Source organism: Astyanax mexicanus, chromosome 7 (assembly GCF_023375975.1).
Source record: "Astyanax mexicanus isolate ESR-SI-001 chromosome 7, AstMex3_surface, whole genome shotgun sequence".
Classification (NCBI taxonomy): Eukaryota; Metazoa; Chordata; class Actinopteri; order Characiformes; family Acestrorhamphidae; genus Astyanax; species Astyanax mexicanus.
Window position 1 is genome coordinate 35,470,870 of NC_064414.1, and position 23,351 is coordinate 35,494,220.

Genomic DNA, 23,351 nt, shown 5'->3' on the forward strand with positions numbered 1-23,351 from the left:
ACATCAGGGTACTACTTCTTTATCTACTAATCAAATCAAATCAAATTTATTTGTATAGCGCTTTTATAGCTGGTGTTGGCACAAAGCAGCTTTACAGAAACGTGATCACAGGACAAATAGTTAGGCAAAAGATTAAACATAGAAAATACAGAATACAGAACCCCCAGTGAACGCGGGGTTACTAGAGATCTACTAGGCCTGCCACAATAAGTGGAAAAATTATGAGCTTTCTAAACATTTTTATAATTTTTTTTATTGTTTCTTTTGTATCTGATAAAATACAGCAAATTAATAATAAATAAATAAAAACAGATGTTCTATTTCTTAGTTGTGTAACAAGTAATGTTGATTTTAAACATTGAGCATAAATGAGTCTGGGCGTGAACTTGGCCCAATTTTTTTTTTTTTTTTTTTTTACTTAATAGTGTACTTTAATTTAAGGTAGATTTTTCACTATTATATTGGATTACAAATGCATATTGTGATATGTGAAATTTCTCTCCTTTCATCCTTGCAGCTCTTTACAAATTCTTCCCAAAGTTATATAGTGCCCAGCTTTCAGTCTTCTTTTGTGGTATTAATCTTTTTTTCATTGATCTTTCTTTTTCGTCTTTATTCCTCTTTACTTTTTGTATCAATTTATTGTACAATAAATTAACATGACCTATATGGTATATACCTATCCCTTGTAATTTTTCATAATCGTGATCTCGCCTACTGTTTTTTTTTTTTTTGTATGTTTGTTCACATATATAATAATGAAGATTATTTTAGCTAGTAATGCTTCAATAACTGTGACTCATACACACAGTGTGGACTAAAGTAGGTGAAGAAATAAGTATATAATTCCCAAACTAATTATAATAAATGATTATTTCAAATGTTGTGGTCTTTAAAAAGTGTATAATTGCTTTTTTATGCTACTCTGTTATCATTATGTCCGTGGCATTTAATAGTCTGAAAATTACAAAAATAAATTCTTCGTCCACAAAAAAAAATCTTATTGTGACAAGCCTACTAGAGACAGATTATATCTGTCCAGTATAATTTATTTTACTTTAATTCTGGAAACATGGAGATATTTGGAGTGCGTTATTATTAGTATTATGACATATATCAGGGTCATTGACTTTTGTTGCAAATCTGATAAAATTCTTCTATTTTATATAATACAATCGCAAAAAACATTGGAATATCATGATTTTAGGGCCATTTCGCCCACCCCTACTGCAGGTTATGTTCATTTTAATTACTGACTGAGTATGCCTTGTAAATAACTCTAAAATAACCTGTATGTAGAGCTGGGCGGTATGAATATTACAAAAACTTAGAATTTAGATTCATTATTGTAATAAAAAAAAAAAACACACACAACAGGTAAAATCATGAGCTTTCTAATTATTTGTATACATTTGTGTATTGTTTCTTTGTATCTGATAAAATACAGCAAATTAATAATAAATAAATAAAAACAGATGTTCTATTTCTTAGTTGTATAACAAGTAAAAATCTGATGGACAAAATGAATGCAGAGCACAAAGAGAAGGGTCTGTTCATATCTGTGTTGATTTTAAACATTGAACATAAATGAGTCTCAATGGGCGTGAACTTGGCAGACTGTTTTTACTGATTAGTGTACTTTAACTTTAAGGTAAATTCTTGAGAACAACAGTTATCTTGTTTCACATTACATTAGAATTAGAAATGCATATCTTGCTATGTGGCATTCTTCTTTTCTTTCATCTTTGCACCTCTTCACAAATTCTTCGAAAAGTTATATAGTGTCCGTCTTTCAGTCCTCTTTTGTGGTATTAATCTTTTTTTTCATTGATCTTTCTTTCATGTTTATTCCTCTTTACTTTTTGATATTTATTTTAACATTTACCAAATCTTGCTGTGCTGAAGAGTGGGGCAGTAAAACAGGATTCCACAAGGTGGCAGCACCCACAGCGGCTTTATAGCAGAAAGACCATTTGAAAAAGTAACAGTACAGCAAGTCTAATACGTGCTTGTTTTCTCTTTCTCTCTGTCTATCTTTCTCTCTCTCTCTCTCTCTCTCTCTCTCTTCGTCTGTCTCTCTGTATCTCTCGTTTGTCTCTCTGTCTGTCTTACTATCTCTGTCTCTCTCTCTCTGTATGTTTCTCTGTGTCTCTTGTTTGTCTTTCTATCTGGCCCTCCTTTGTGCCCTTCCTCTCTGTCTCTTTCTCTTCCTCTTTGTTTTTCTGTCTGTCTCTCTGTTGCTTTTTGTGTTTTTTTGTTGCCCTCTCTGCCTTCTCTCTCTCTCTTTCTGTCTTACTTGTCTGTTTCTTTGTTGCACACTCTCTGTCTTTCAGTGTCTTCTTGTCTCTGTCTGTGCCCTCTCTCTCTCTCTCTCTCTCTCTCTCTCTCTCTCTCTCTCTCTCCTCTCTCTCTCCTCTCTGTTTTATATCATTCTGTCTGTCTCTCTCTCTGTTTTTCCCTCTTTCTGTCTGCCCCTGTGTTGCGCTCTCTCTCTCTCTCTCTCTCTCTCTCTCTCTCTCTCTCTCTCTCTCTCTCTCTCTCTCTCTCTCTCTCTCTCTCTCCTTCTCTCATTCTCTCCTTCTCTCTGGTTGGAATAGCAGGCTCTAATTTCATGCTCTGGTAGTCGTCTCTCTGTGAGGCTGAACACTGCTGTCACTCACTTGGACTCCAGTGCCATCTTTTTAGTGTGTGTGTGTGTGTGTGTGTGTGTGTCTGCATGTATGTGTGTGTGTTGGAGCACATTAGGTGCCTAGAGAAAAATTAAGCTTTGTCAACTTTTTTTTTTCTCCTCCATGTGTGTAAGCTAATTCTCCCCTGATCGTATTTATTTAATTATTTATTTAATCTTTAATTAAAAAAGTCATATGGGTGGTATTATGGTATGTGGTGTCGTGTCTGAAGCTGGCTTATAAAGAGCTTTAAAGCCTGTGGAAATGTTGTTTATTTATTTTGCCTTGAAACAGTTTTTTTTATTGTTTGTGTTTGGTACACAGGACTGTAATCCCCTTATGTGTAGAATGTATGAGGAGAATGCAGACTGCAGTGTCTAGGCATTTCTGGGTTTGACTGTGAGATGATTGTGACACCTCTGCAATTGCCAATAGGTTTTCTCAACTTGTAGTGCTTTCCTACAGTTGAATATCGACATCAATAAAATATATTAGTCTTTATTAGTAGGGTGGTGAGGAAATGTATGTGAAGCCTTAGGAATTTCATCGTTTTCTGAAAAGAGTTGCGTCATAATGTGATCTGCTGACAAATATAATGTGCCTAAAATAATAGCACACTACAAAAATGATCGTGCAGGTCTTTATTAAACACACTCATTCAAAAGTTAAAGTGGTGGGGAAAAAAGTAAGTGAACCCCTGAAATCAGTAGCAGGAATAACCTCATCACCAAGCTCTCTCTGACTCTGGCTACTGATGGCTAAGTGCATGACCAATATTCGAACCAGCAATCTTCTGATCATAGTGTCATCGCCTTAGTCTGCTGGGCCACCAAGATATCGCATTTGAGGATTTCTGTTGATCTCGTACTACAGGGGTATTTAATTAGAATTCAGTATGGTCCAGTTAGAGAACAATTCAACAGGCCAAGGTCTGGACCGATTGTTAACTTGTGTTATAATTAAGTGCTATATCCTGTAAGGTTGTTTGAACTGAATGATGAAAAAAATATAATAATAATAATAATAATAATAAATGCCTCTCTGGCCAGATTTTGTATACATTCCTCGCCTGTCTCTCTCTCTGTGACTAGTTTCTGCGCGTTCTCGTTTTTCCGTGCGTTCTCGGGCTCCCTATCTCCTTTATAAAGGCATTTTTTTTCACGGCCGCGTCCCAATTCTACAGCCGGAGCAGCGGGACCGCGACCCTGACAACACTGGTTTGAACCCGCGTGAGGAGCAGTGTGTTTATTTATTTATTTTTTCCTTACCGAGTCAGCACAGATCTGATTGACTGAAGAGAGCATTTGGTGATCTTACCCCACACGTGATTGGTCTGTGATTTACTGCGCCGCAAAGCACGTATACCATTAAATCCTTCTCAGTAGGTTTGGGTCCGCATCGGACAACGCTTGGGTCCGGACCCGGACCACCGTCCACCCATTAGTGACCTCTGTCGTACTAGTTTACTGCTTTCCCTACTGTCAGCCAAGAACTGAAATCTGAGGCTGCCGTAAACACAGGCTCACCATAACTACCCAGGTAAAGACTGGAAATATGCAGCCTGACTACCAGATGTTTAGTTCCAGTATTTGGCACCAACAGCACAAAGTTCTAGACCCAGCCTGGCTTCTGTCAGAGGTCTGGTGTGATGTGTGTTTTTTTTTTTTTTTTTCTTTTTGGCACATTTTAGATCCAAATAGAAAGTAATATAGATGTCCTATGTTTTAATGTGTGTGCGTATATTTATAGCACTTGGTAAATGAAATAAATAATTACAAATCAGTCTCTGTGTGTTTTTGAGTTTTTGTTAAACTCAGGACCTTATGAAAAATGTATTAAAAACTCCCAATATTTGAAGAGATTACAGAATTAATCATATTACATGGCAACCAGCTGCACAGGCACACCATGTTACACCAGTAAAAGTCTTTGACAATACTGGTAACACTACATTTGCTTACTTGGGTAACGTTAATGTTGTTTGCTCTGATTGTGAGCATCAGCAAAATGGCGTGAATGTGAATTTCACTCTTAAGCCATTAAACAATGTAAGGATGCGATTACTAGTACTGTATAAATCAGCTTCATTTGTATGCCTTTGGAAATAGGGAATTTTCCCAGTTTGTACACTTCATTTATATATTATTTTTATTCCTTTAAGTCAGAATGGGCAGAATGGGCAGCATCAGTCTAATTACACTCATTTCAGTCTAGTTTTTCAGCTTTTATAGTGGCACACAATATATATTTAATATATATTTATATAATTTATAATATCACTTATCACACCAACTCTGAAACATGGTGAAGGAAGTTACACAACGATGTTATCCACAAAGATGTTGACTAGCTTTTCTCACAATGCTATTCTTTTGTGTTGTGTATTGGGCTTATTAAGCTGCTCTGAGCTACTTACATTATTGTTTTGCTCTTTCATCAATTGGCAGTCAGGTTGATGTATTCATCTATACTTTATTGATCCTAATCCTTAGCCAAAGTCTAGATATTTTTATATCTCTCGTTCCTTGCCCACATCTTGTTTCTGGCTGTTGTACCTTTTTTCACAGTTGCAGATTCAGAGGGGTTTTGTTCTGCTGACTGTAGTGTTGACATGGAAGTAGAGGTGATGATATGGCATAAATATTAGCACAGTACTTAAAGATATTCACAGTGCAAAGCACTGCTCACTATTTATTTTTTCCATGTTTGATGAGTTGGAACAGAAAAGCCTTATCTATACAGCTCTAGGAAAAAAGAGACCTCTTAAAAATAATGTGTTTCTTTGATTTGACAGAATTCAAAACCTCTGGAATATAATCAAGAGGAAGATGGATGATAGCAAGCCATCAAACCAAGCTGAACTGTTTGAATTTTAGCATCATGAGCCATCATGAGCGGCATAAAGTTATCCAAAAGCAGTGTGTAAGACTGGGGGAGGAGAACAAGCCAAGATGCATGAAAATTTAGATTTAAAAACCAGAGTTATTCCACCAAAAATTGATTTCTCAAGTCTCAGAACTTTAGGAATATGAACTTGTTTTCTTTGCTTTATTTGAGGTCTGAAAGCTCTGTGTCTTTTTTGTTAATGCAGCCTTTTCTCATTTTCTGCAAATAAATGCTCTAAATGAAAATATTTTTATTTGGAATTTGGGAGGAATGTTGTCCGTAGTTTACAGAATAAAACTCCTCAAAAACTGAGGTGGTCTCTTAATCTTTTAAAAAAGCTGTACAAGGATGCTAGTTAATTAACACTACTTAATAATGAACCCAGTCTTTTTTTTATTTTGTTTTCGACTCGTGTAGGTCATAAAAAGCTGTGACATATTTAATGGCCATAAGGAAAATGAAATGGCCAGTGCTAGTCCAGTACAATAAATAATGTAGTGCTTTTCCTGTCTGCTACTGAGTCACTCTGCTGTTTTTATGGCTGAGCTGGGTATTTGCTAGTCACTCTGGTCTGGATCCAGAGCTGAGATGCAGTCTTCAGTAACTCTGGCCTCAGTGCAGCAGAGATACTCCAGGGTTCTTACTGCTGTCTGCTTAACTCTGACTCATTTCACCCAGCATGCTGTGCAGTGGGCGGCCTGTGGCAGCGGCTGCTTTTATTGGCTCTGTGCTGTGATCTCCTGTGAACACAGCCAATCAATAAGCACTGACAGCATCTGTTTTAAAGCAAGGTCTCCAAGTGGGCCGCAGCAGAAGGAGACAGATGGGTGCCCTGGGGAGAGTGATTCATGACTGTACTCTCCAGAACATGGAGACTCTTCCAGAGGACGTAAGGATGTGTGAGCAGGCTGAATGTGAAACTGTGAAGGAAGTGATATATTTTTTGCATTATTTGCAATTTATTGTTCAATTGATTGCTAATATAAGTCATTTCCAATTCCCACTCACTATTTAGGACTCCTCTATCACAATGCTATGCCAAGACACACGAAGCACCACCACATCCTTTCTTTCCTACCTGCCGCCAACATAGCATCATAAGACAGCTAGACACGATTGAAGGAAAATGCATTCCTTTTTTATTTACTTTAAACATTAAAAAAAAAAAAAAAAAAAAAAAAACAATTTTAAACATTACTACTACTACCACTAAACCACTTTGACTGGTATAGGTAAAGTAGGGCTGCACAATATTGGGGAAAAAAAAAAGATTCAGAAAGTAAAGAGAATTTTCACCAGATTTCTCCAGACCTTAATGATTTAACATACAGCTCTGGAAAAAATGAAGTGACCACTTCAGTTTCTGAATCACTTTCTCTGATTTTGCTATTTATAGGTATATGTTTGAGTAAAATGAACATGGTTGTTTTATTCAATAAACTACAGACAATAAATCTCCCAAATTTCAAATAAAAAATTGTCATTTAGAGGATTTTTTTTTTTGCAGAAAATGAGAAATGGCTGAAATTACATAAAAGATGCAGAGCTTACAGACCTCAGATAATGCAAAGAAAACTAGTTCATATACATATTCATTTAGTGGAATAACTCTGGTTTTCAATCACAGTTTTCATGCATCTTGGCATGTTCTCCTCCACCAGTCTTACACACTGCTTTTGGATAACTTTATGCCGCTCTTGGTGCAAACATTCAAGCAGGTGATGGTTTGTGATCAACCATGTTCCTTTTGATTATATTCCAGAGGTTTTCAATTTGGTAAAACAAAGTTTATCACAGTTTAGGGTAGGGGTGGGCAATATTATATCGTATACAATATATCGTGACACAGAAATATCACGATATTAAAAATCGATATCGTGATAATTGGGCTGTTCTGTCTGAAAAGTAGTATATTATTTAATGTGAAGCTGGTGTATTTAATTTGCAGTTTATATGCACTAAATATTCTGCAATATTATTTGCTGCATTATATTATTTTATGCTATATTATTTATTTTGCCACATTAAGATTATGCTGTTACACTATTATACTATATTCCTGAAATGAATGAATTATTTTAGTTTTCCTATCGCATAAATACCCTGAAATATCGTGATTATTTTAGAGCCATATCGCCCACCCCTAGTTTAGGGTTAATCAAGTCATAGCCAGAGAACCGGCTTTAGCTAGCTTGCTGTCTCTCTGCTAACCTTCATCTGGCTAGATTGGCTGGCTGGGTAATATTAATATAGTTAGCCTTAGCTAGCTAGCTATCACAGTAACCTTACAGCTTACATTGAAATTGTGATCTCTACTGATTTAGTGAATCCATTCACGGTAAAGTACAGGATCTTTGGGGAAATTATGGAAGGCTTGAGCTTTAAAAGATTTCTTTCTTTTTAAAAAAGTGCATATGGGAATGCAGCAGAGAAGTGGCATTGCTAGTACCCAACTGTCCAATGCTACTTCCGTACCCTCTAGCCTCGTTTTGGTAGACGATGGTGACGTAGGTGAATAAAGCATATATAGTAAAGGCCGTGCATGTTAGTCCCCACCTAGTGGAAACTTGGACCCTACCCAAAAAACAAGACTCTGGCCACTCCCACACAGCACTACACATGCAAGATGGCAGAGTGCACTATAGGATGTTCAGGTGAAACTGAACCGCATAAGTTGCACTAGCACTAGCAGCAGGGCATTATTGTGAATCGTGATTTACGTAGTGAGGAATAGGGGTGGGCGATATGGCCCTAAAATAATATCACGATATTTCATGGTATTATCGTGATAACGATACTCTTGCCGATATGACACTTTAAAAAAATATATATATTTCGAAAATACACTATACTCTGCAAGAAAATAAAAAAATATGTATATATTATTACATACAATATAATACTGCACACCTCTAATTGAGATATTAAAAAAAATACAAGAATTTGATCAGATTTCTAACAGAAGTCAATGATCCAGAATGTCATGATAATAACTAGAATGCACTGCAAATATCTCCATATATCCAGGATTAAAGTAAAATAAATGATACTGGACAGATAAAATATGTCTCTAGTAGATATATATTGGGAAATGGAATGGGTGATATGGCACGATATTTTAAGGTATGATATCGTTCACGATATTTAAAATTTTTGACGATATTATCGAGTACGATATGATATGGCACACCCCTAGTGAGGAATGATCCACATTAGTTTTGATACCTGTCGAACAGTTCTGAACTCCAAATTCTGCTCTATTAGCTTAGCCTGACAGCTACTCGTTTGGGTAGTCTGCAGCACTGCAATGCCAGATACAATGATTCTCTCTCCAACTCCATTTTTCACACTTTCGCTCTCAGCTAGTGTTGAGGCAATATGTATTCACTGTTGGTATCTCTCTCTTCTCACCGTTATTTTTCAGATAAATACACTGTACTTCACATCTCCGTCTCTGACACGCTTCATAACAAGCAATACAGATGTGTTTTTAGCTCTCTCTCTCTCTCTCTCTCTCTCTCTCCTCCTCATGCTTCGTTTGCAGGAATATTTGTGAGCTTCTGTGTGTTTGTGTGTGTGTGAGAGTGTGTTCGGAGCTGACAGCAGGTTGGTGAGTAACTGAAATATGGTTGACAGGCACAGCAGAGCCGAATCATAACGTTCCAGTACATTAGACCGCTACCAACCGCAATTAGCTGCATTAATGTGCGGCGTGCTCTCACACTTTCTGCACATTAAGCCCTGGCTGAAGGACGGCCTGTTTAGCTGCAGGATGATGCATGCCTGTTGCACTGCCGGGTGCTCTTCCTTTGCCGTGCCAAGAGGACACACTCCTTGTGTTTGTCAAACACACACATGCGTACTCACAATTGGCAGTAGCAGCAGCCAATGAAAACATTGGCTCCAGATCAATATTGAATGAATATAATGGTCAAAATATTGTGAAACATGTGCCCAGAATTACTGGAACATCTGTACCAGATAAACACTGTGTTCTGTATTTAGAATATGCAAAGATGCTACAATAATGATGATGAACATTCATGCATCCACACTAGTGACTAGTGATATGGCCCTAAAATAATATTACGATATTTTATGGTACTGTGATGCTAATACTCTTGGCCATATGACAAAACACTTAATTAAGCACTACCTGAATAGGATTAGTTTCTGGACAACTGAGAAATATATTTTACGCTTTTACTCAGTAATAAAACTCTTGCATTTGGAATGTAATTGAAAATACAGGATGTCCGTGAAAATGTGGGCCCAAGTGTAAATAGATGTGCATTCGGATGGGACTAAAAGTACCAGATGACCACGGAGTTAATTTAAAGGACACCCCCCCCCCCCCCCCCCCCATTAAAAAGAAAATTACCCCAGGGCCCCTTGAGAAACTTAGCCCACCCTATTAGGGCTTTAGAATTTTATTTGTCAAGGATACACTACTGCAAGAAAATGAAAATTAGATTTTATTATTGCATATGATATGATACGGCGCACCTCTACCTGAGATATTAAAAAATACAAGAATTTTATCACATTTGTATCAGAAGTCAATGATCCAGAATGTCATGATACTAATAATGCACTCCAAATATCTCCATATATCCAGAATTAAAGTAAAATAAATGACACTGGACAGATATAATCTGTCTCTAGTAGACACATAATGAGAAATGAAAACAGTGTGATTTTTTTCTTTTGCTAAAAATGGCTAAAAAGTAGTACCCTGATGTGATAATTAGGGGTGGGTATAATATTGTTCACGATATTAAGAAATGTAGGCGATATTATTGCGTACGATACGATATGGCACACCCCTAATCTACACATTCACCTCTTTTATTTTTTATTCCTGTCAAACGAAAGACTGATGTGAAGGGTCCCTTGTTTTTTCTGATGCATATCAGTTAGATAGAAGATTTCTATCACTTGATCCTGCTGACCCAGCTCTGTCTTCATCAGGCTTTGATCGATCTGTCCTGCATGTTTGTTATTGGAATGGCTGAAGAACATTCCTCTAAAACAGAGCTGGGTGCTGCAAACTGCTGCTGTGCTTTGTAGTGAACTAGTTATTCTAGTAACAAAAATAATAATAATAAAAAAAATATAATTTTGCCTGTTGTACGAACTGTTGAGACAAATTATACTCCCATTATTCTTTGATCTCGATGGGAGTCACAGGGCATCTCACGATACAATATAATAGTATGTTGCCCATGATAACAATATCAGAGTAATAGCAGAGGAATTATGGATTTATTAGTGCCAGTTTCACAGAATTTGACAACCAACATTCTTCAAGTCAAATTTTAAGTCGCATTTGATTTGGATCAGTATTCTTCAACGCAAGTCTTAAGAAACTACAAATATCGATAATGTAGTGAAAACAAACACAGTATGATATATCACAATAACAATACTTTGTCCGACCCTTAATTTTGACTAGTCTTGATTTTCATTAAGTGTGTCGTCAATTTTTATAATTTTTATATATATATATATATATTTTTATATTCTATGTTGTCGATTACACCAACTAACCTTTGCAGCCATAATTATTATTATTATAGGTCCATACAGCCCACCTGAATTCTAAATTCAGAGACTCAGAGATTACTAATCTTTCGTGCCAACTAAAGCAGACCCACAGTTTTTGAAGCTGTAATGAACGTAGCTGGGATTGAAGGAACAGGGGTGAGATTTCACAGAGCTGAAGTGTTGATCTGGAATCAGATCAGTCCCTGTTGTGTGATGGAAGAGTGTAATACTTCCTTTTCTCCTTCAGAAAGATCCTCAATACGCCGTTAAAACAGATCGCTAGGAGAGACGTTTAACATAATAGCGGAACACCTTTAATTGGACTAGTTTCTTGTTTTTGTTTTTTTCAGAATCTGAGTAGATGTGAAGAGCTGAAATGTGCTTGTTTTACTGTCTGTAATAATGCCCAATTTCACATTTTCATCAGCTTTTAAATCAGAAGGAAGTATAAAGGCTTTTAAAGAAATGGCTGCAGCACTTGCGTAAAGCCCAGTGGGTGACCTGATTAGTGTTTGTTTGTGTGTGTTTGTGTGTGTGTTTGTGTGTGTGTTTGTGTGTGTGTTTGTGTGTGTGTTTGTGTGTGTGTGTTTGTGTGTGTGTTTGTGTGTGTGTGTGTTTGTGTGTGTGTTTGTGTTTGTGTTTGTGTTTGTGTGTGTGTTTGTGTTTGTGTGTGTGGTGTGTGTGTGGTGTGTGTGTGGTGTGTGTGTGGTGTGTGTGTGGTGTGTGTGTGGTGTGTGTGTGGTGTGTGTGTGGTGTGTGTGTGTGGTGTGTGAGAGCAAGCTGCTATGACTCGGTAAGTGCCACAGGAGGAAGCTCCTGCTGCCTCACTTCCTGTTTATTGCCACATTGCTATTACAAGTCGAGCTGTGCTTTGTCCAGTGACCTGCACTCAAGTGCACTTAGATGCACTGCAGAACTTAGCATGGCTCAGGATCACTCAGGCTTGATACACTCACTCTCATGCGTACACACGCACACGCACGCACGCACGCACGCACGCACGCACACACACACACACACACATACGCACATTCTCTCCTTTCTTTTCTTTATCCTTCACACGGCAAGCATGATAATACTGTACAGATAAACTTTTTTTTTTTGGTCTGAAACTGAAAATTGATCTAAATAAAACATTTCACTGAAGCTTTGCAGGTGTTTTAGTAATTGTTCCACCCTGTTTACCAATGAATAAATAAAAAAAAGGCCTACATTTATTTATATCTGTTTTTTATTTCCAAAGAAATACAATCACAAAATTAAAATAAAAAAATATTTAACCTTGTTTAACATCATTTATCCATAGCAATAATTTATTTCAGCTGTGCTGTTCTATTTCTAATTAAATTTATGTCAGCAGTGCTGCAACTCAAGACACACATGAGTGTAATTTATACAGATAGATGCTTTTGGTTAAAAAAATATATACATAAATAACAAAATGTTAAGACTCAGTGAGCCCAGCTAGCCCTGTTTTGTCCTAGCCCAGTACTGTTCTTATCTTCCTCTTATTGAGGAAAAACTCAAGTGTGTAAAGAGGCAGTGAACTGATGCCAAGAGTTAAAGCAGCACTAGGTAGGATTTACTTGATTTTTGTTCTTTTTAAAGAAGTAAAATTACAGCTTGAAACTCACTGCAGCGCTGCATTGAGGTGTAATAGGAAGAATAGCGGTGCTCTCGTGTCTGTGCCGGAGCTCTTCTGAGCTCAAACTAGACTCTGTTTTCCGAGGTGGCTGCGACCAACGCTCTCGCAAACTGCGACCTGCTTTCCGACCTTTAGTTCTAACAGTTCTACAAGGACTACTGGTTCATATTTTACAAACTAACATACAGACACTCTGGCAGAAGCTGGAAAGAGACCGAATATGTCTGTGAAAGCCAGAAAACGAGAAAGAGAAACTAATCCGCCTGAAACATTTATTACACTCTACAACTGTAGGGGGAGCCCACAAGCACAAAATCTCAATCCTACCTAGTGGAGCTTTAAGTGTTGCCGGGCATTTTCTTTCTTTTTTTTTTTCTATAGTAAAAACAAACTTGATCCTGTCTTTCTCACTGACAGCTCTTCCTGCCTGCTCTCTCCCTCACTACCTGCTTTCTTGCAGCTGCGCTCTAATACACATCCACGCTGGGGACCTTAGGAGGAGTGTGGATCTGAAAACACTGCAATATAATATATCTAAGCTTAAATAAAAAAGAAATTGTTCTATAAAAAATAATAGTTGCCATTTATGGCAGAATAAATTTGGTTGCCAATTTTGTTTTTTTACTGCTTCACTACTATGCTGGTACTAGCAGTGCATATATATATAAAATATATGCTGATCAAGACATATTTTAATAAATTGGGAATCTGCTAATTAAATCCTGAATCCAGTTCTAATTCTTTGTTTTTTACTAGGCTTTTTAAGAGGCTTCTGGTGTCCCCTAGGCGCCATTTAAAAGACATTATTTACAGCCTGCAGCAGTGAGGAATGTTTCAGAAGATAACGGTGAAGTCTGCAGTGAGGAGCGATTTTTACAGTGGAACATGAAAACTTAATGCAATATCTGTGGTTCTGTGCTTTGACTGTGTCTTGGCTCTTTTTTCCTCCAGATTTTTGTCTCTCTTCTGCTGTTGTTGCTGCTCTGCCTTAAGCATTTTGAATTACTCTTGAATTATGGCTGAATAGAGGAGGCAGTATTATAAAAAACACTATTTTACATTCTGTACCTGATTCTTTCAGCACTGAAGAACACTTTAAAAATGTGAGAAAAACATGCAGTAAAAAACTAAATCATGGTGTGTTTAGAACACTGTAAAATAGTTATTTTGTATCAGTATCAGATTTGTGTCTAATCTGAGTAAAAACAAAAAAAAATCAGATCAAACAACATTTCCATGACTCTGAAGCCCTTAATTTCTTACATGAGTTGTAGGAGGGAAACTCTGCATGGTGGTGGATCTCCAGGATCAGGAATGAGCACCCTGATAAAAAAAAACTGTTAAACATTTTACTTTATTATTAAATATATATAGACACTGATCAAATTAAATGAAATTTCGTTAATTATCTTTGATCAGGGCAGTCTTAGTTTAAAATTTGCTTTTGTTCTTTCAGTCAGTTTTCAGGTTTCTGATCTGCTTGTGTAAATAAGTGTTGCTATTTGTTTTGTGGTAATCATGTATCATGGAAATGCTTATGATTGCAGAAGTGGAAGTAGCAGAGCGGAGCTGTGCATTATATTGCTTGCAAATCAGCGTCACACGGTTGCTAAAAGCTGCAGTGATTGCGCTTTGTAAAGTACATTAAGCTCAAATCTAATTGGCACAGGCAGGTCAGAATTACAGGCTGCTGGGAATGATCAGACATATCAGACCCTAGTGTGACTCTCACAGGTCTGTAATGGGGTTTTTCCAGTCCATACAGTTAGCATGATAAGTAAATATAAACATAAAATGAGTTGATGAGTTGTTGCCAGGTTCCATAGTGTATTAGACAGGAACTGGTTATTTTATTTATTTATTTTTTATGTTTTGAAATTAAATGTTATGGACATCTGCTATAAAAAGTTGACACTGCTCTGATGATATGATTTTGAGTTTTTGCTGACACTGTTGCTCTGTGCTATTTTTCTCCTAAAGTATGTCTTCTATAGTGTACATATTTTAACATTCTTAGAGTTCGTATTCAATATGTATAACATCTTTTATAGTTGGAAATAATCCCGTTGGAGAATTTTAGCAATATCCTATTTTGAGTGATTGGAGTATTGTCTATGATTCATGTCCTTGGATTTATGGTTCACTTGTATTCTTTTACACATACCCAACTCATACCATAAACCTAATTTAGGGCTGGATGATCAATAAGTATCAAATATATATTTTCATATTGATATTTTTCACATTTCATGCTACTGTAGCCTGCTAAATCAGTGTGTGATACCATACACCACAATCACCGGTTTCTTTGCTGTTCCTATCATTATCAGAATTATATCAAAGTCACTGAAATAAAAAATAAACACATATTTTGAATAAGACTAGGCAATAATTGAATTTTAAAAATGTATATTGAGCTGAATAGTTTCAATTAAGGTGATATGTCTTTTCCAGTGTATATAACATATGTTTCAATAAATGTGCCAAACCATATGGCATCCATCACTCAGGACATATAAATTGAAAAATTAAAAAAATTGCAAAATGTGTTTTAAAGAAGTTTGCAGGTCCAGGCAAATTTTCCCTGTCTTAAATACAGTATATGTTCATATTAGGATTTTTTTTTACCAAATATATTGTGATATAAACTGTTGGCCATATCATTCAGCTCTAATTGTGATATTAATTTTGCCCATATCATCTATACCCTACGTTGACAACTTTAAAAGAAAAAAGAAAAAAAAAGGGAAAACCTTAACAAAAAAAAAAAATCTTTTCTGTCTCCTGGTTTCGTAGTGTGTGTGTGTGTGTGTGTGTGTGATCAGCTTAAACACTGGCCCTCCATGAATTATTCATAACCTGTGCTTGTTTTGTGAGTTTTACATTGAGCCGCGCTGGTTCTGGTGACGGGGACGGAGTGAGGGAAGCGGAGAGCAGAGCAGAGGTGTTGACCATGTGTGACCAATACCAATACCCCCAGGTCTGTGCTGCAGTGCTGAAGCCGCGGAGTCGCTGCAGAGCTTGGGTCCTAATCAATTTTTAATAAGTCAGGCAGTGCAGAGGGCAGCTAAACAGGATCTTGGCAGATTCCCAGTTTGCCTAGAGTGGCCCGGTACAATCAAAAAGCCACTCATCTATGCTTCAATGACGTCTCGGTTTTACTATGGTAGTTTCAGCCTGATCTTTCTTTTTCTCTTTCTCTCTCTCTCTCTCTCTCTCTGTGTCTGTCTGTCTGTCGTTATATACTGTATATAACAGTGTTGCATAGGTAAAAACGTAACTGTAACCCATTATAGTGAAAAATAACTAGATTATAGGGACATTTTAAAATTATGTTTATTAACCAAACATATTGCCCAATAAGGATTCTTATCTGGTTCTAAATGGCAACAATTTAATTGAGCCACTTATTATTAAAAATTTACTGTGCCTTAATCACATTGGCCCTGATTGCGCACCGAGAGATAGTCAAACACCACAGCACAAACGATGAGAACCTCTATTTCAACCGTTTCAACCTGTTTCAATCTCTGTCTCTGTTAGGGGTGGAACTTCTTTCAAATGCCCAGTGGGACAAAGATCTCCTCAATCTGCAAATTTCATTTTTATAGTCATACATCATTAAAATAGGCCAATTGTCCCATCCATTGAGCTGCTACTCAGCTGTATATCCCACAACACAAGAAAGGTGAAGATTAGCACACTCCTCCTCCGACACACGGCGCGCTCGGAGGAAAGTGCAGCTACTCAGTTCCGATACATCAGCTCACAGACGTCTTGTGCTGATTGACATCACCTTTTGGAGTGATGAGGGGAGAGGGCGCCATCTACCCAACCAGAGAGAGCAAAGCCAATTGTACTCTCCCAGATTCTGGCTGCTGATGGCAAGGAGCATGACCTGGGATTCGAAAGTGGCAATCCTTAGATCATTATATTACGTTACTTTAATACAGTAGAGTAATCTTTTTGATAACAAAACAGTAACGTATTTGAACCAGTAATCTGTAATAAGATACATGTTCTTAGTAACTCTTCTGTGTGTACCTTCTTAAATTTCAAAGTAAGAAGATTTTATTCAGTCTTTTTTTATCATTTCTTTTAGCCCATTTATCATAGAATTCTGACATAATGCAGAGAGAATCTGCCAGATTCACATTACATCAAAAATGAAAAAGTGAAGAATGAAGATGCTGTGTAAAATATTCCCTTGTGCTGCAGAGGAATAGGATGAGAAGCTGCTGTCTTCACGGATGCTTGTGCTCCAGAAAAGAACAGAGTGGAAAAGCCAACTATTGTTTACTTTGACAAATGCATTTTTCTAGCCTTGGGGTGACATTGACAAAATGATGCCTGCGCTCCCATTTTGTGAGAAGCAGGTGCTGCAGAATCGCAGCGGCGGTACGTGGAGCTGGTGTGGGAGATGGCGAGAGAAAATCTGAGCGTGGGTTTGTTTGTGGCTTAAGGTGTCAATCAGACTTAGGCTATTGTTTATTGTAACAGGCAGCCCAGCTCCTGGTGTATGGATCAAGTGCACAAGGAGACCAGGTTACCATAGAACCAGCGGTAAATCTCTTTCTTTCTTTCTTTCTCTCTCTTTCTCTTTTTCTCTCTCTCTCTCTCTCTCTCTCTCTCTCTCACACACACACACACACACACACACACACACACACACACTCACAAGCATTCACACACACTTTCCCCGCACACATTCACACTGCCTCAGGCCCAGGCTAGTCCTGTCAGGCTGAATTTAAAGACACTGAATAATTTATTTAGGCTGCCTTTTAATTGAGTTTTTAAGGTAGTGCCACCCAGCTCCCAGGCAGGCCGTATATTCCAGGTATTACACACTGTCCCAAATGTCATAATGTTATCTCCCTCTCCAGCTGCTGGCTGCAGCCTGCTGTGTTTTTCTTAAGGCTTGGAGATAGCAAACCACTGCTATTCAGAATTGATTTCACGTAGCTCGCGCTTTTTCTTTGCTTTTTTATTGTCTGTCTGTCTCTTTCTTTCCGTTTTGCTCCCTCACTCTCTGGATCAGTCCCATTTCTCATTTTGCACCCTATCTCTTGTTTTCGAGTGTCAACCTTCTCCTTAAATTTCTACCTGAAATCCCATCATATTTTAATCTCCCACACAGCCAGTTTTGTGTGATGGAAAGCTGAAGCTACACTGTAAACCTATTGTTTGAACTCAAATGAATTAAATCTGTTTTACATAGAATTGGATATTTCTAAACGTTACTTAACTATTTAACGAGTTAGCTGAACATTAGTGATCCCAAATAGAGATTTTTGAGTTGAACCAACTTATAATAACTGAGTTTAGCCTTACTGGGTGTGTCCCCCATTTTCTGACACTCACCATCAGTGTGTAGTCATTCCCCCCAGGCTATCTTAGGTAAACTTGCCTGGCCTCTGTGTTGTAGGCTGTAAGAACAAGCATCATTTTCTAAACAGCTCCTCTGTGTAACTCTGTGTCGGCTGTGCTCTCAATACTGTTTACTCTATAGCTAATTTATGTAAATTAATGATGATGAGAAAAGACTACTAATGTAAGCTTGTTTTGTAAGCTTGTTAAGCTTATGCTGATGATGTAAAAACAACGTAATTTAATCATTTTAATAAACTAAGAGGGGCGCTGAGTGGTCCAGCGGCCTAAAGCGCTACCACTATGAGCGTGAGGTCGCAGGTTCGAACCCCTGCTAATGCAGCTTTGCCATCAAGCTGCCGGCGCTCAGAGGGAGCAAATTTGGCCCTGCTCCCTCCGGGTGGGTAGATGGTGCTCTCTCCCCACATCACTCCTTGTTTGATGTCCACAGCACAGGGCGTCTGTGAGCTGATGTACCGGAACTGAGTCGCTGCGCTTTCCTCCTTAGAGCGCTGTGATGCTGCTCCGCAATGCTGCATGAGCAGCAGCTCGAAAAGAAGCAAGCTGCTGCTGAGTGTGTGACTTCACATGTATCGGAGGAAGCATGTGTTAGTCTTCACCCTCCTGGTGTGTTGGGGCATCACTAGAGATAGGGGGAGTCCTAGTGAGTGGATTGGGCTATGGCTGTGCTAAATTGGGGAGAAAATGGGAAAACAATTTGAAATAACATAAAAAAAAATGATTAAAAAAACTTAAACAAGTAAGATAGACAGTTGTGCAAAAGTTACTTTAACTTTAACACATTTTGAGTGTCAAGTATTTGCGTTTAAAAAAAAAAAACTAAATTCATTTGAGGCAACAAATTACCTCAAATGATTTGAATAGACTTAACTAATTAAAGTTTACAGTGTATGTGCTAGCTTTTTGTTCTGATGCTCCTCCTTCACTCTTAAGTGCTCACATTTAATTTTTTGCTGGTTCGTTAACCAGTTGTTTGTAGTGCGAAGCGACGGCAGCGTTGACCCACGTCTCTGCATCTGCTGCAGCCAGCTGTGCAGACGGACAAAAGAGAGAGAGCAAAAGAGACAGAGAGAGAGAGAGAGCGCGCTAGCCTCGTCTGCAGCACCGGTCCTCCTGCCAGACACCAGAGGCTGTCTCTGGTCCACACAGCCGAGCACAGAGGCCAGCAGAAACGGGACAGGCTTGGTTAGGCTCGTCTTGGCTTTGAGCCCCCCGCTATCCTCCACTCCGCTGCTCACAGCCCACCTAGCCCAGCGTGTCTGAAGAGAAGGGAGAGAGAGGCAGAGAGAGAGAGAGAGACAGCTAGACAGATAGGGGGTGATGCTGGAATGTCTGGGGATTTAATCTGCCATGTCTTACAGACAGTAACACAGGATGTGCCTTCACACGGATCCCAAAATCAGAACACCCAACACCTTACACCTTACAGTATTCTCAAGGACAGCAGACTCGTAGTAGGATCTAGAGAACCTGCAAGTATTTACAGTTTCTGATTTTTCTGTAAAATTACACTAGCATGCTCAATGTCAAGAGACAGTAGTTACCGTATTTTTAGTACTATAATCTTTTAGTTTTCCAAAATATCATTAGTGCGCCTTAACCTTGGTGCAAACTCTGGCGCAGGCTGTCTGGTGTGAGAACGAGAAATCTGCCCCTTAATGAGCTCCAGAGTCTCAGGTTGAGAACCAACCAGAGTGTATCACACTAAATTATTTAGTTTTATTTTTAGAAACCATGTTTGATGTAGTTTGCTATCTGCATCTACCGGCGCCCTGAGAGAGCACAATTGGCCTTGCTCTCTCTGGGTGAGTAGATGGCGCTCTCTCCCCACATCACTCCAAAGGGTGATGTCGATCAGCACAAGGCGTCTGTGAGCTGATGTATCTGAACCAAGCCGCTGCACTTTCCTCCGAGCGCACTGTGATGCTACTCGGCAATGCTGCATCAGCAGCAGTTCAAAAAGAGGCGGTGGCTGACTTCAGGAGGCATGGGGAAAGCATTTGAAATAAAATTATATATATATATAAAAAGAAATCATGTTTAAGTCAAGTTGTAAACAGTTGCATCATCAAATCACCCAGCACCTAAAGTTATCGCCACAAAAAAAATAACTTGCTAAAAGACATACAAGTATAATGCTTTGTTTTGCTGTTCTTTTTATTTAGTGCTGCATCCAATTAATCAAAGCCTGTCACGCTCGCTTGGATACACCCCCCCACCCAGAGCTTAATAAGCAGAGTTTAATTCCAGTGAAAGTTTAGACACTTGGTAACACTGACAATGATGACAACAACCCACTACAGATACCCACTTTGTTTAAAACTGATGGTGTCAATATTATTACCAACCATTGGAGCACACTGTAGTGCACAGTAACCCGGGAGAGTGCAGGGGTGGCCACTGGCTGGTGGCTCAGGAGTGCCTGTACTGGAGTTCTGCAATAGACTCTATTGCACTATTTCTGTGACTAATGAAACCCTTTTAATGGTGGGTGAGTTACGCAGCCCCTGCTGCACTGGGGGTGAGCCGCAATCTCCCAGTTCTTTATTGGACTAATAAACGTGGGTGGGTAGCGGTGGGAGCGCATGCAACCGGCTGGATAATAGTTAGGGTGGGGGAAAGATAAGAGACTCACAGAGCCGTTCTCTCATTACGGCGTCTCTACTGGAGTTTACGCGGCGTTGGGAGCCTTATCGGCCTGTTCGCTCCGTGTCCTCCTCTTTTGTTCGTTGGGTGGAGAACAGCGACGCGATAGCCATTAATATCCTGCGTAATCGTGCAGCGCCGCTCATGAGTTATGAGCACGCTTAAAAAATGAAGAACCCTCAATGCACTGTTTGTTATGCTAATGGGGCTTTGCGTTCGTGTGTGTGCGTGTGTGTGTCCTGAGACAGTGTGTAAGCGGAGGCTGAGTGGGAGGCAGTGCCAGGGTCATGGGTATAGTTCTTCCTTCTTCTCTGTTGCCTGATGGGCATGAAAAGCTAGTGCCAGGCACCCTAAAGGGAGAGCGCAGACACCCTACACTACATCACACACACACACACCAGTATATACACATACACACACACACACACACACACACACACAAATGCAGTGAAGACCGCCTTTGTGTGCAGGAGAGTGGGAGCTTTTTGAATTGAACATGTCCTAAAATGGCTGACGGGTGTAGATAAAGCCAGAGAGGGCGGGCGAGCGGCAGAAATCCATTTCCCAGCAAGCCTTGTGATTTATAGCCCGTCAGCCATGCCGCTCCTGCCAACGTCAACCGACCGGCTGAGAGCTGTCAGGGCCTCTTTCCTGTCCTGCAACGCCTACCCTGCCTTTATGCTCTCAGCTAGCGCTAGTTTCGACCTCTCACTGCTGTCAGCCTCTCTGTATCACGCTCTCACCATCGTCTTTAAAACCGAATTAAAAGTTACATGAGCTCAAGTTCTGCCAGAGTTAGGAGTGATGGAGTCTGTGTATAGTTTGCGTTGCTCAGGTTTTGATTTTCTATCATTTTTAACAATTTCTAGGGCTGAACATTGTCATAGAGATGTGTAAATTAAAGGAGAACTCCAGTGTGAAGTTGACTTTTGTTGTAGTAAAATATAATAAGTACTAACCTCCGCTCTCCCGCAGCTTTCTGAGATTCAGTAAATTTGTGCTTTTCGCCCAAAACTGTTTACAACGGGTGCTTCAGGGCATCCACTTGCCTCTGCAGATAGGAGTAAACATGAGGTAACTGTATGGCCTCCATCCACATGGTTGGGCACGTGCTTGTAAACGCAAGTGTCGAAAGCTGTGCACCTCAGTAGAGCACACTTTTGTGCAGATATTTTCAGTTACAGCTGAATTCAGGCTTTTAATCCTAGAAAAATGCTGTTTAAGTGCCTGATTAAAGGGCTGATTATTGTTGTTTTGCAGTTTTCCTCAGGTTTGAGTGCTTGATTAGTCCGGACACGCTTGATTAGTCCGGGTGGGGCGGGGCTGTTAACGTCATGGCCCCTGCATTGTTTAATATTGCAATATATATCTTTGAAAAAGGAAAGTTGACGGAAAGTTGTATATATGAACATAAACAGAGAAACAAATGGATGAATTAATTGAATTGTGCTCTAAAAGTTGTTCCCCCTCCTCTTTCTCCAGGACCTCGATGGGCCTCCTGGAACCTTGGTGTGTTCATCTGTATCAGGTGTGCTGGAATTCACCGGAACCTAGGAGTGCACATATCCCGAGTCAAATCAGTCAACCTGGACCAATGGACCCCCGAGCAAATTCAGGTACTGAGTGTTGCTTTTTTTTTTTCTTTTTCTTTTTTTTTTACATTACGAAAACATTTTCTGTTTATTACCTAATTAATATATCATTTAAATGCTACACAATTACAAAAAAGCAAGCTAGGTATGTTAACATACAGTGTTTTTATTTAGTTTTTAAGGAACAGCTTTGATTTAATATTTTGGTTCTCATGATTGACTTCTAATTAAGTTTTTGTTTTTACCCATTCCGATTAGAATTTAGTTGTATTTTTAAATCCATGTTTTGCTTCATAATTGATTTGCATCTCAAAAACATATTAATAGTATTAATACAGAGTGATCTATTTTAAGCGTTTATTTTTTGAGATGCACTAGTATGTTTTATCTATGTTTATGCACAGATGAACAAAACTTTTAAGATCCCACACTTGCACTTCCTACACCATGTTTACATGATGCTACAATGTTTCCACTAAGACATGTAGTTGCTTTAAGCTTCATGTAAATGGGCTTGTCTTGTCCAAAAGTTTGTAGGTCAGAACACCCAGAAGGCAACAGAAAAGGGTATACAGTATATTTCCCTTCAAACCTGGCATAAGCATTTAATATTTCTTTTAGTTAGCAGTGTTTCCTGCCTTACTGCCCTCATAAATATTACTTTAGCCAACTCTCTTTTTTTTCCACTGTGGGGTCATGAACACTGACCTTAGCTAAAGCTGCAGAGACCTTTAGTTATTTAGATGTTTTTATGGAAACTTTGGTAAATTCCTGCATGATTTATTACTAGCATTTTTAATTTATAGACAGTTATCTTCTCTGTAGTTGAGAATTTTTTAGAGCCACATTATGTTTTATACACCTCTGCAGATTCATGTTTTATAGATTTTGAGCTTTTGATCATGACCTCATGATTCTGTGTGCTTGGAACATGTTTGGTAATTATGTATCCCAGGTAGTTCCGTCAGCAGAATC

The 23,351-nt window shown here is 38.7% G+C and overlaps 1 protein-coding gene across 4 annotated transcripts in view; it reads left to right on the forward strand.

Annotated features, from left to right (window-relative positions):
• smap1 (small ArfGAP 1) overlaps positions 1-23,351 on the forward strand; it is a 155,412-nt gene that overhangs the window by 20,364 nt on the left and 111,697 nt on the right. For all 4 annotated transcript variants that reach the window (XM_022684709.2, XM_022684708.2, XM_022684711.2 and 1 more), the window contains exon 2: positions 22,267-22,400. In XM_022684709.2, the coding sequence (XP_022540430.2) occupies positions 22,267-22,400 (134 nt within the window). The remainder of the gene's footprint in view (positions 1-22,266; positions 22,401-23,351) is intronic.